Source organism: Podarcis muralis, chromosome 12 (genome assembly GCF_964188315.1).
Source record: "Podarcis muralis chromosome 12, rPodMur119.hap1.1, whole genome shotgun sequence".
Taxonomy (NCBI): Eukaryota; Metazoa; Chordata; class Lepidosauria; order Squamata; family Lacertidae; genus Podarcis; species Podarcis muralis.
The window spans coordinates 56,121,705-56,134,910 of record NC_135666.1 but is presented as its reverse complement, the minus strand read 5'-3'; the positions used below and the strand labels follow the sequence as shown (position 1 = coordinate 56,134,910).

General features: G+C 41.2%; 1 protein-coding gene across 2 annotated transcripts in view; it reads right to left on the bottom strand.

Moving 5' to 3' along the window:
• Positions 1–13,206, bottom strand: part of BBS9 (Bardet-Biedl syndrome 9) — a 226,820-nt gene that overhangs the window by 101,378 nt on the left and 112,236 nt on the right. For both annotated transcript variants that reach the window (XM_077916509.1, XM_077916510.1), the window contains one exon: positions 2,620–2,718. In XM_077916509.1, coding sequence (XP_077772635.1) covers positions 2,620–2,718 — 99 coding nt within the window. The remainder of the gene's footprint in view (positions 1–2,619; positions 2,719–13,206) is intronic.

Sequence of the window (13,206 nt, the reverse complement as noted above, 5' to 3'; positions counted from 1 at the left end):
CTAGGTGGTATAAATCTCAGGATGTATCTGAGCAAATTACTGTGACATTACTGTATGGCAATGGAAAATGGTTTCTTCTCCACCACATTGCATTCTCAAGTAGCCATCGAGCACTGAAGTGCATGGCCTTGAATGAGAGAATTCTATCCAGTTAGGATACACATAATAATAAAGAAATAGAATAGATTGTATGTTTTAAATCCAGCCACAAGTGAAAGAGGAATGAGCAGGAAATCAATTTTTAAAAGTTTGCTATATAAAATTATAGGTACCAAGCAGCGAAACGGAAATACAAAAAGAAAGAAAGAACAAAGAATAATTCAAGCTGAGACTACCTTAGGCAGGCAGCTGGTTCACACTTAGATATTTGGAAACCCGCCAGACAAGTAGATTTTCAAATGCAAAGAGCTGACTTACAAGTTTACAACCTGGCTGCAATATTTTAGTACTTATTGATTTGTACTTATATTCCACCAGAGTGTGAGTAACAGCAGGTTAAATATAAAGAGCACAGCCAATTTTAGAAAACAATAAAATGTCTGCCTTCTGAGGAGAGTCGAGCGCCACATCCCACTATCTTGAAGAGGTACATCTGATGCCACAGAAGATTAATCTGTCCCTCTCCTTATTGACAATCTGCTAACTAGTGAAGAATGTCCATGATGTTTATTGATGTTACTTCTGCTGTAAAGGGTTCTATTTTAAACTTTTTACTTTTTTTCTGAATACCACTTTAAGGGCCCTTTTTGGGTGAATTTGGCCCATGATTTTTAATATAATAAATAAATGGTGATTAAAATGGAAAAATATTGAATGTTATCTTCCCTTCTAATAGTGAGTTGTAACATTTATTGATTGATTTCTAAGTTATCTTGTACTTCCCCTCAATATACAAATATCAATATTTTCAAAGTCTCAAAAAGGCACCTCTATTGAAGATCTGGCAATGAACAAATATGTTGAAAATATAAAAATGAATTAATTATAAGAAAAGTAATTATTATTTCCCCCTAGGTTTACTCGGACATTTAAAGTGCTACATTATCATTCATTCCATACAATTGTGTTGCGGTGCTTACACAGAAATGGTACAAACTAGACTATTTCAAGTAACAGAATCCAGAACTTAGGCAACTTGCAAATTTCTGTTGTGCCATTAGAGACAACGCCAAAGCAGATTGCCAACAAGTTTACTTAACTGAACTTTCAAAGAATATTTTGACACTACCTGTTTGAAAGCCAAGGTTGAGATTGCCTTACAAAATATGCATATATAATAGACCATGAACAAAGATGTGACTAGCCATTGATAAAGAAATTTTGGGTATCTCTGCGAAGAATAAACAATAGGAGGACATGAACTTAGCAAACTTCATAATAAATTTGCCCAAGTACACTTCTCGATCTTAAGTTAACACCATTTCATAGTTCCCAAGAGCACACACAGTCATTGCAGACATTGTGTCATCAACATTGTATTTCATATCTTAACATAATAAACCTGTTTATACATTCGTCGCAAACATAACGACTCTGTTTTTATCCACATAAACCCCAGCAATGAAAAACTTAAATAAATTGAGTTGCCTCCACTTTCACTGCCATACTTTTCAACTCGGAGACAGGTCAGTTTTATAGTCATGAGTTGCCCTCCATTGATACAGTGTGGTTTACTGGTGCCTAGGGCAAACATATGGACACACATGCCAGGGGGCATGGCACAGAGAATGAATGGAATCACCTGTGCCAGCCCAAGCCTCACCGCCAACACCGCTGGAGCAACCCACCCCCACCGGAGCCAAGTGGCGCTGTGCTGTGCCACCTGCCTGCCTATGCAAGGGGGAGCCCGGTTGGCCAAAGAGGCCCTTGGTATGTGAATCCCCCTGATGCCTGTGGGCAGGGTGAAATGATGCAACAGCCATGCACCCTTCAATCATAGCCTCACAAAGCGAGGCCTTGTGTCCTGCCAGCCCTGCACCACTTTGCAAGTCTGGGACCTGATCCTTCACAAAGCGGTGCAGGGCTGGAAGGGCGGCAGGAGGAGCCAAATGTGCAGCACCTCCTAAAAAATGTGTCTCCCTCCCGCCACACATTATGTCCCTGAAGATGGCGGACATTACTTTGACATGACTTCTCCAGTTTTGGACATAGGCTTGGCCACCTCTCGAGATTTTGTCACCAAACTCAGCACAAGGCTTCCTGAGGTGGGAGACAGCAGACTTCACTGATGTTTGGACAACAGGTGCCATTTTGAATCGAGATGGTGGACCAAAATGTAACTTTGGCATAACTTCACCTGTTTGTGGCATGAGGATCCAAACTCACAAATTGCACTATCTACAAATCACATTATTCTTTTGGTTTCTAACAATTCCTGGGCAGCACTGGGCACTCCCCGCTAGTGGTTATATATTCTATCCATTCTGCAATGAAAAACCACAACATTTGAATAAATTGCATAATGAATCCAATAGAAGACTAAAGGGGAAACACTCCAAAGCAATCTAGAGTTACTTTGAAACAAAGCTGACGTTCCCTATACATGCATACATAATCCATACATACAGTATGAATGTATTTGTATTTTAGCTAATATAAGAAAATACTTTATCCTCTTACCAGTTTCAGTCTCCTGTTTGGTGAGGTTCCTGTGGTTGGTAAACAATGTTGAAGTGTCTGGTGAGGGTGGTCTTTCCTCTGGGATGGTAGTACAGGCACCTAAGTTGCAAATGAAATATTTGTAAACTAAAGGAATATACATATAAAATGATTTAAACTGATTTTTTAACACCACTCAAAATCCAGAAAAAATATGAGTGGTTCATTAACTGTTAGACAAATACAGCCCAAGTGGACCAAGTCAAGGAGAAGGAACCTGAGGCAGTGCCATCCCATGAACTGGTCGTAAATAAGAAGGCAGGAAAGAGAAAACTGATGGAGGTTAGTGGGTCAGTGCCCTATTCACACTCATGGACTGGCTTCCGCTGCTAAGAGTATTCCTTCTCGAAGCAACTGACTTAGTTGCTAGGCTAGTCAACTGCCTGTTGAGCCCCAAGTTGAAAGCAGCTCTTTAAAACAGGCCTGAAAACCAAAAAGGAAGATGTACCGTACACTTACAAAAAGAAACTCCATATTATGTACAGAGCGTATTATTTCACAAAAGAAAATGGGAAACAGCGTAAATCGTGGATATCTTGCAGTAGCTTCAATGTATGCAGGGATATGTACACATATGGCAGCTTTAATCTCAGAAAAAGCACCAATATGCATGGAAAAGTCCAATGCGTAGGCCATTTTCCATCATGAACAGGGAAAAACGTCTCAGCACATAGGGGAATTTGAATCATGCTCTTTGGCACGTGCCCATTGCCAAAACAAAACATAAGCTATATCTGCTGCTGATTCTACAGCAATGTAACATTTAACTGACAGCTACACGAACACAATCAATTCCTGCATTATATATTTTCAACTGAACCCAGGACACTCCTTTCTGTGTGCAAGACAGCTAAAGAAAAACATGAAAACCATTTCTCTAAGCTTCTTATGTATGCAACCCTTGTTTCTCAGATAAAATCCAAGATTAAAACTTTGTGAACATAATAAGCCACTAAAGTTTCATTGAAATAATGCCCTTTAAACAATATTTCGTAACACTGAAATTATGAGTAAAATGTCACGTAGCCCATTAGCACATATAAGGTTTCTGCACATGAGTAAAAATTCTGAAAGCTTATTTTCAAAACTAAAATCCCAAAGGTTAAAAAGCCTTGAAAATTAATACCTTTGATACTAACTATTTCATTAGGCATCAGCACAACTTTTCCGTCCAAGGTAACTTAATCACTGTCAAAAAATGTCACTTTGCCATAAGGCACCTCATGCTATTGGCTGGAAGTAAGTAAGACATCCTGATTTTAGTTTTGATGTCAGAGGTGTGTTAAGATCTACTTGTCAACTTGGACTGTTAAAATGTAGCAGTATTAAAAGCAAAAGTGATTTCCCCCATTGTATTATTTTCCTTATGCAGGCATACAATTACTGTATTTCCTTAAAGAAAGAAAAAAACAAGGGTGTTTGAACGCATAGGCTAAGAGCTTAAAAAGGACAGTGGAAGATTAGACTGCAGTTACTTCTTTATCACGACAACCCTAATGTTTTCGCCAATTTTTTTAACCACAACATGCTAACAATTTTGTTCCTCTGTGGAGAAAACAAATCACATTTTCAAAGGCCTTTTAACCCCCTTCCATCCTTGTCATATTTTACAACCATTTTGTCTAGTGGCCAGGTTCTTCTTCCAGATGCATCACGTACTTTATGAAGCTCCCAATTTTTTTTTAAAAAAAGTTATGTTGGCCAGGTTCATATGTAGCATTAAACCATAGTTTAAATAAATATGCATACTAGGTCACACAACTAACACAGTCCACACTTTGCTCTTCCCCTGCTGACATAAAAACAGGAAATATGCCAAGGTTTTGATTTATTTCTTCCAAACAAACTATGATCAGAAGTCAAGGTTTGTTCTTGGCATACAGCTCATGGTTACTTTGGAAGAAACAAACCATGAATTCTGGTTCAGACATCACTACAAGCCAGCCTCTGGCTTGCTTACAAGTGGCATTGTAGCAGCAGGACTAGGGAAAAAGTGAGCCCTGTATTACACTAACTACAGTTAAACTACAGTTTAACCCTACATGAGAACTGGGCCATAATATGAACCCAGAGGTATCCTCTAAACTGGAGAAAGCAAAAAGAAAGAGGCTTTCTGCCTTTAAAAAGCCAGCAGTTCACACACTAGAGGATTTCTCAACACACCAAATCTCAAATACGAGGTTTTCAAACTAGAATTTCAGTATCTTCCCTCACCCTCACACTCATCTTGGGTTGAGTCTAGACTCCTCCAAAGTTTGCTTCCCTGAGCTTGCCTTGCCTGCCCGCCCCAATAGAATCATAGAATCATAGAGTTGGAATAGACCACAAGGGCCATCGAGTCCAACCCCCTGCCAAGCAGGAAACACCATTAGAGCACTCCTGACATATGGTTGTCAAGCCTCTGCTTAAAGACCTCCAAAGAAGGAGACTCCACCACACTCCTTGGCAGCAAATTCCACTGTCGAACAGCTCTTACTGTCAGGAAGTTCTTCCTAATGTTTAGGTGGAATCTTCTTTCTTGTAGTTTGGATCCATTGCTCCGTGTCCGCTTCTCTGGAGCAGCAGAAAACAACCTTTCTCCCTCCTCTATATGACATCCTTTTATATATTTGAACATGGCTATCATATCAGCCACACACCCTCACTGCTACCATATTTCCTTTTCTTCCATATTTAGTTCCTCCCTGAACTAAACATACCCGGTAGGAGCAAGAACCTGTGGGAAGTGCCTTTGTAAGGTCAACAGCCAGCAGGAAAAAGTTAGAAACGGGCTATGGAAGCGACAGCTTTAACCATGTTGATTCACAACCATCATGATAGAGAGGGCTACGAATCAAGAGGTTGTGGCACGTTGCCCATCTTAAGAATGGAAAACCTAACCATTCCTTTTACTGCTGAAACACAACCTCTAACAACAACAAAATCCTCTTTTTCTACCTTTATTAAACAGCAGGACACACAATATGTCCTTCCTTTTCCCTGAGCCAAGTGAAGTCAAGCCTGATTTTGTACTTAGCCTTACAACCAGCCCCTGTGTGGGGGTAGGTGTGCATGTACGCAGAAACATGGCTGTGTGCTCAGTTTCTTGACAGCAAATCTGTGAATGTTTATTTATTTTCCAAATTTCTGCCCTACCTTTTGTACAAAGTCCCCAGGGTGGGTTACATTAATAATAATTACACAAAGCAACAGACAGTAAAATCATGAGCAAGACAACAAAGTACGAACAGTCCCTCAGTTTCCTCAATCTAGATATCTCTCTAAAACGCCTGATGGAAAAGTCAAGTCTTTAGCAGGTTGGACAACTTTGACCCTGGCAGAATCTCTAGAGAGAGCACATTCGATAATTAGGCTGCTGTTACCAGAAAGGCCCTACAATGGGTTGAAGATTCCCAGGCTTCCCTCGAGGCTGGGACTACCAGCATGACCTCCCCAGCAAACTGTGAAGGCATGGGCAGGTTGATATGGGCTCCCACTATGTTTCCGAGCACAAGTCAAAGTGTTGGTGTTGACCTTTAAAGCCCTAAACAGCCTCGGTCCAGTATACCTCAAGGAGAGTCTCCTCCCCCATCGTTCTGCCCGGACACTGAGGTCCAGCTCCAAGGGCCTTCTGGTGGTTCCCTCACTGCGAGAAGCCAAGTTACAGGGAACCAGGCAGAGGGCCTTCTTGGTAGTGGTGCCCGCCCTGTGGAACGCCCTCCCATCAGATGTCAAAGAGATAAACAACTACCTGACATTTAGAAGACATCTGAAGGCAGCCCTGTTTAGGGAAGTTTTTAATGTGTGACATTTTAATGTATTTTTAATCTTTGTTGGAAGCCACCCAGAGTGGCTGTGGAAACCCAGCCAGATGGGTGGGGTACAAATAATAAATTATTATTATTATTATTATTATTAGTAGTAGTAGTAGTAGTAGTACTCCCATAGGTATCTGGGTCCCAATATTTAGGGCTCTGTAAACAAAACATTGACTTGAGCTCTATAATTAATTGGCAGTTAGTGAAGATCTTTGAGGACTGGTGGCATATGGTCCAGGCATTAGACCAAGCAAGGACAATATTACATGAGTTCTGTCTCTTTATTACAAATGCTGCTGCTTTATTGCTTTTTGCTGGCTGTGATGTAAGAGGTTGTCCAAAATGCAGTAAAATCCTAGAAATAAAACACTTCTGAAAATAGAACAGGAAAGGAAATTGTAAAGATTCTATTCTTTAGAAGTAAGGAAAACCATATTACGGCTAATTACTAATTTTTTGGGGGGAGGGAGGTTGTCATTTCTCTTCTAACATATAGTATTATTTTCTCAGCACTGTGAATCAAGGCCAAATTAGGCATGAGAGTGGCAAACCCGTCAGGGTAAAATCCCTGCCAAAGCCCTATAAAAGTGGGTGGGAGAGAAAGGGGACTGCTGAGCCCTCGCCACCTGTAAATTGCCTTTTCTCAGCTGTTTTTCTTCAAGTTAGACACTGAAACTGGAAGAAACTCAGAGGAAAAAACAGGTAGGGATAGGTGGAGGATGAAAACTGATTATATTGCATATTTGCTCATCGTTAGCTGGATGTTTTAGAGGACTGTACTCCTCCTACACAAGTAAAATATTTTCTTTCTACAGATTTGGACTAGAATAGGAATGTGGGTACAATTTAAAGCTTTTAACATGATAGCTGAATTTTAACATTACACTGAATGAATAAGAAAAAAGAAACCCCATGTGGTTGCTGTGTTTAAACCAGGATACTTTGCCTACAGGTCAGAAATGAATGGCCCAGATGAGTATGGAAGCAGATGAGGCCCCAGTAGAATTTGTTCCATACAGTATACTATCCACATAGAATGCTGCATGACTTTGTTTTCTTCACTACATGGGATCACATGTAAATTGGGTCTTATGTTGTCCAGCACTAAAAATATCAGACGTATTATAGTTTCACCAGAGATCTTTCAGGAACTCAAATGGTAATCATTGTGCTTTCTTTTCCTGTGTTTCCCCCACTGCTATCTAGGAACTTTAGCAGTCTACTACAGAGAAAGATTTCTACCCAAAGGACTAGAAAATAAAGCATAATTATTCACATCCGTTGATTACTACTACTTAAGCAAGTTGTATCAAGAACAAGAGAAAAGCTATTTGGAGGGGGGGGCAGGGGAATGGCACATAAATCCGACACTTTGGAAAAGGTTCAAGTTGAAAAGTTCTCCAGATGTAAGTCTGTAAACAGTGATTCATAAAATGAATTTCCCCATTAATTGTTGGCAAGGAAGGACAGCATCCAGAATATGTTATTGTATTATGACCCATTCTTTTCCCCTTTTCTGTGTAGCTACATTCTTGCTTGACACCACAGATCTTTTATCAGTTGTGATAAATCGAGCCAGCAAGCTGGGGTCAGCAAAACTGTTTGATAGCATATAACATTCATAAAATTACAGCCAAGCGATTGTGAATTTTATTCATTGAAGGAAATGGGGCTCCTCTTGTTTATTTTCACTTACTGTGCTCAACACATGTTATTTTTTGTTTTGCTTTTTTGCTAATCTTGAAAAAAGACACATCTACAGAAAGTGAACTACATATTCTGCATAAACAGACAAGTTTACTGCAGGTTTGTAACACAGTGGGTTGGTTTTTTTAAAACACACCTTAAAAGGTAAAGGAAGACAATAAAAGCTACATGCACACGCGTTTCAGACTTTATACGGAAACAAAGGATAGAGCTTTGCCGCCTCTCCATTATCCTCTGATTTAACACTTAAGCACCTTCTGTCACAGAACGCTAGATCTCTGTCTGAATCTCTCAATCATATTTGAGATCTGAAATTAAATCAATATACTAGGTGACTTTGGCAAGTCATTGTTTCACGACCAGGTTCAGAAGATATATAGAAAATATATAGGCTGATGAAGACACTGGAGGAGCACCAACAGCAGTAGAATTAACACCTAAGGATCATGTGGTCATTTTACATACCGTATTTTTCGCTCTATAAGACGCTCCAGACCACAAGACACACCTAGTTTTGGAGGAGGAAAACAAGGAAAAAAATATTCTGAATCCCAGAAGGCAGAACAGCAAGAGGGATCGTTGCGCAGCGAAAGCAGTGATTCCTCTTGCTGTTCGGGCTTCTGGGATAGCTGCGCAGCCTGCATTCGTTCCAAAGACGCACACACACACACACCCTTACTTTTTAGGAGGGAAAATGTGAGTCTTATAAAGCAAAAAATACGGTATTCATCCCACATCACCCCTGTGTCTTTATTTGTTGCCATAGCTACTAGAGATTGTCCAGTTGCCTGTGTACCACACCTCCAGGGACTTAAAAACATGTGCTTCCACCTGGCCTTATCAGCTATGAGGTAGCACGCTTCCAGAAAGGCTATTTTCCCCTTTGGCCAATGTGAAACCATGAAAAAGCAGCATCTTTCACAGCAACAAGCCATAAGATTCACTATCTGATTCAGTTTATATGCCCCTCCTTTCTAGGAACTGCGTCCTCAGTGTCAGTTCCAGCCAGTAACTATATCAAGGGTCAGCAAACTTTTTCAGCAGGGGGCCGGTCCACTGTCCCTCAGACTTTGTGGGGGGCCGGACTATATTTTGGAGGTGGGGGGGAATGAACAAATTCCTACGCCCCACAAATAACCCAGAGATGCATTTTAAATAAAAGGACACATTCTACTCATGTAAAAGCACGCTGATTCCTGGACCGTCCGCGGGCCGGATTTAGAAGGCGATTGGGCCAGATCCGGTCCCCAGGCCTTAATTTGCCTACCCATGAACTATATGATTAATTATGTAACCTTAACTAAGAATTCATACTTGAATTTGCTTGCTGGGTTTGTTTTATTGTTGTTCAGTTTCTGCATTTTGTAAAGATTACAGTTATTCTTGCCACAGCATCCCAGTCTTTCGGGTTTTTATCTGTCCTGCAAGTTATGCACATGGCAGAAGACGCACACTGAAAACTGCATGGAAATTTTTTTGAGAATAATTTGTGCCTACTTGGGTGGGCTTTTTTATGCACATGGGAATGAGTATCCCCTCCTCATCCAAGGCAATGGTATTTTTTTTTATTGGGGCAGATGTGTGCTAGCATGTTCCCTTGCCAGTGCTGTTTCAATACGTTTGATCATTGGTTCATGTGGATTAGTTAGAACGAAAAAAGTCAAGGCAAATGAATGGGGGGGAAATATGCACATGCCAATTTCAAAATTAATTAGAATTTAATTGGCAAAGAAAGAGGAACTTGCAGCAGAGCCAACTGACAGAAAAATAAAGAAACTGAACGGTTGAAATCTATTCATTCCTAGCATAGGAACAGCCTCTTTGTGGTATCTTAGGAAGGCACCATCTGCTCCCATTAGCATAGATATGACCTGCCTTGATTAGATTATGGTAACATACTCTAGATGAGGTTGTATTTAAAGAGTATTTGGAAACTTCAGTTGCTTTGGAATGTGACAGCGAGAGTGTTGACATGAATGAGCCCATTTCCTGAATCACTGAACGCTAACTTACCTTCTTCAATTGTTCCCTTCTAACTCTACAGTTCTATAATTCTATGATTGCTAATGCTCTAAACTAGGGAGGAACCTGTGTCCTTCCATGTGTTACTGGACTACAACTCCCATCATCCCCAATTGCAGCCCATGCTGGCTGGCAGTTAATGGAGAATGACAGAGATTGCCCACACCTCTTCCTAAACTGAGATTGGGATATTTAAAGGGCTACCACCTTCCTATATATGGCAGTGCTCTATGTACCACCACCACCTGAGGTAGGGGTGCAGGGATATGTGTGTGTAGGGAGTATTTTTCTGATGGCGTCCATAGTCTGGAAGCCTTTGTCCCAGGAGGCTGATCAGGCTTTTTCCTATTTGCTTTCAGGTAACAAGCAAACGGGACGAAGGTGGCGCTGTGGGTTAAATCACAGAGCCCAGGGCTTGCCGATCAGAAGGTCGGCGGTTCGAATCCCCGCAACGGGGTGAGCTCCCATTGCTCGGTCCCTGCTCCTGCCAACCTAGCAGTTCAAAAGCACGTCAAAGTGCAAGTAGATAAATAGGTACCGCTCCAGCAGGAAGGTAAACGGCGTTTCCGTGCACTGCTCTGGTTCGCCAGAAGCGGCTTAGTCATGCTGGCCACATGACCCAGAAGCTGTACGCCGGCTCCTTCAGCCACTAAAGCGAGATGAGCGCCGCAACCCCAAAGTCGGCCATGACTGGACCTAATGGTCAGGGGTCCCATTACCTTTTAACAAGCAAACAAATAACAACCAGGCCTTTATATTATATAAAATATCTAGCACAATGTAGTCAATTATGATCTAAAATATTAAATAACAGTTACATTATCAGTAGATTAGTAGTTTGATTAAACAGCAGAAAATCTGTGATTTCAAAGCTCTGGTTCCTGCCATCATTGGTAAAGAAGGTCCTTAACAGGAGAATTATATTTTATTTGGTAATTTTCTCAGCAGCGTTAATGCATTTATCATTGTTGCCACCAGAATGCAGGGGGAAAATAATGGACATGGCAGGTTGTGTCTCAAACAGAGATATTTTTGCATGCAAATCCTCCTTTGAAATTGCCAAACTTTTAACATCCCTGACAATGAAAGATAGTGCAGCAGTTAAGTAAGTTTTCAAGTCCTGTTGGCCTTATTTCCAAAATGAGGTTCAGCACATGTGGTATGCAACTCACAGAAATGGCACTGAGAAACAAACCACCAAATAACAGATTTAACAGCTGATTTCTTTAGAGACACAATGTCAGTACAAAAAAGCATTCAGCAGAATCTCAGCAAAACATGGCTGAGTGTGGAACAACTTTATCTTTGCTTTTCAAAGACTACCAAAAAGAAAACTCCTCCTCATTCTTAATAAATTATGAGCAATAATAATGTTGCATGATTCTATCATCCCCTAAACAATTCTAAGACACTGATCTGTTATCCCCAGAACTCTGATTAGAACAGATGGAAGATTTACCTAGCTATGCAAGATTGTGGGAAAGTTCCATTTCCCCTTAGCTCATAGGCATGAAAATCGCTTTACATTAAGGCCTTTTCAAGCAAAGGATCAGCTGGGACAATTTCATTACAAGCTTGAAGCAAACTGTGTAGCATATTTTATAAATTTAAAATTGTCTGAAACCAATGGCCGCTACTTTATTATTATCAACTTCCATCATCTAACATACTTTGGCTTTAAGTAAATCCTAGTACAGTGGTACCTCGGGTTACATACGCATCAGGTTACAGATGCTTCAGGTTACAGACTCCACTAAACCAGAAACAGTACCTCAGGTTAAGAACTTTGCTTCAGGATGAGAACAGAAATTGCATGGCGGCGGCACGGCGGCAGGAGGCCCCATTAGCTAAAGTGGTGCTTCAGGTTAAGTAAAGTTTCAGGTTAAGAACGGACCTCCGGAACGAATTAAGTACTTAACCCGAGGTACCACTGTACAGTATAATTGCACTGATATATTAACATGCATGGCAATAAGGTAACAATTGTTTAGTCACTCACATGCCATTACGAAACCGTATAAGAAAGTGATTTGAAGCTCAGTGAAGCATATTTAGAATGTTATGAATCAATGTTAATTTGGATGATATTTATTGTGCTCATACAGGGCCTCCCGAACTCAGCTGTTCAGCAGTGACATCCTCAATTGCAACCTCGGAAGACCCTACGAAATGGATAATCTAAAACGGCATTGCATGAGATGAAGCAGGCGGTGGGGGCTACTGCTAGAAGGGAAAAGAACATGCACATAGCTGGATCCTGGCCATAACTGGATCCTGGCCATAACTTTCTTTAATGTGCAGAAGTGGACAGCACAGACTCGCCACTGACAACTTGTTCGAGGGAAATATTATGCTTAGCAACTGTTTGTAAAATTAAAGCCCAGAGTCCAGTTTCTAAAAGAGACTGCCACAGGTGTGAGTTTAAAGAGTGCACACTTGCTTGCTCCCTTCCTTACTTTACCCCTCTTTCACCTCCTCCTCCATCCTGCCTTCTGAATGTATGCTGCCAAGTGGGAGGCATCAGGAATATGGAAGGCGAGATAAATTTTGCTGGCAGGTATTCAACAGCAATGGACGTGGGTGGTGCTGTGGGTTAAACCACAGAGCCTAGGACTTGGCAATCAGAAGGTTGGCGGTTCAAATCCCCGTGATGGGGTGAGCACCCGTTGCTCGGTCCCTGCTCCTGCCAACCTAGCAGTTCGAAAGCATGTCAAAGTGCAAGTAGATAAATAGGTACCGCTCTGGTGGGAAGGTAAACGGTGTTTCCGTGCGCTGCTCTGGTTCGCCAGAAGCGGCTTAGTCATGCTGGCCACATGACCTGGAAGCTGTACGCCGGCTCCCTTGGCCAATAAAGCGAGATGAGCGTTGCAACCCCAGAGTCGGCCACGACTGGACCTAATGATCAGGGGTCCCTTTACCTATTCAACAGCAATAATCAAAAACAGTATTTGCAAGGGAGGAAAGAACTGCTTTCTTTACTCCTGAAATACTACTACAGTATAGAATAATTGAAGCTGGTGAA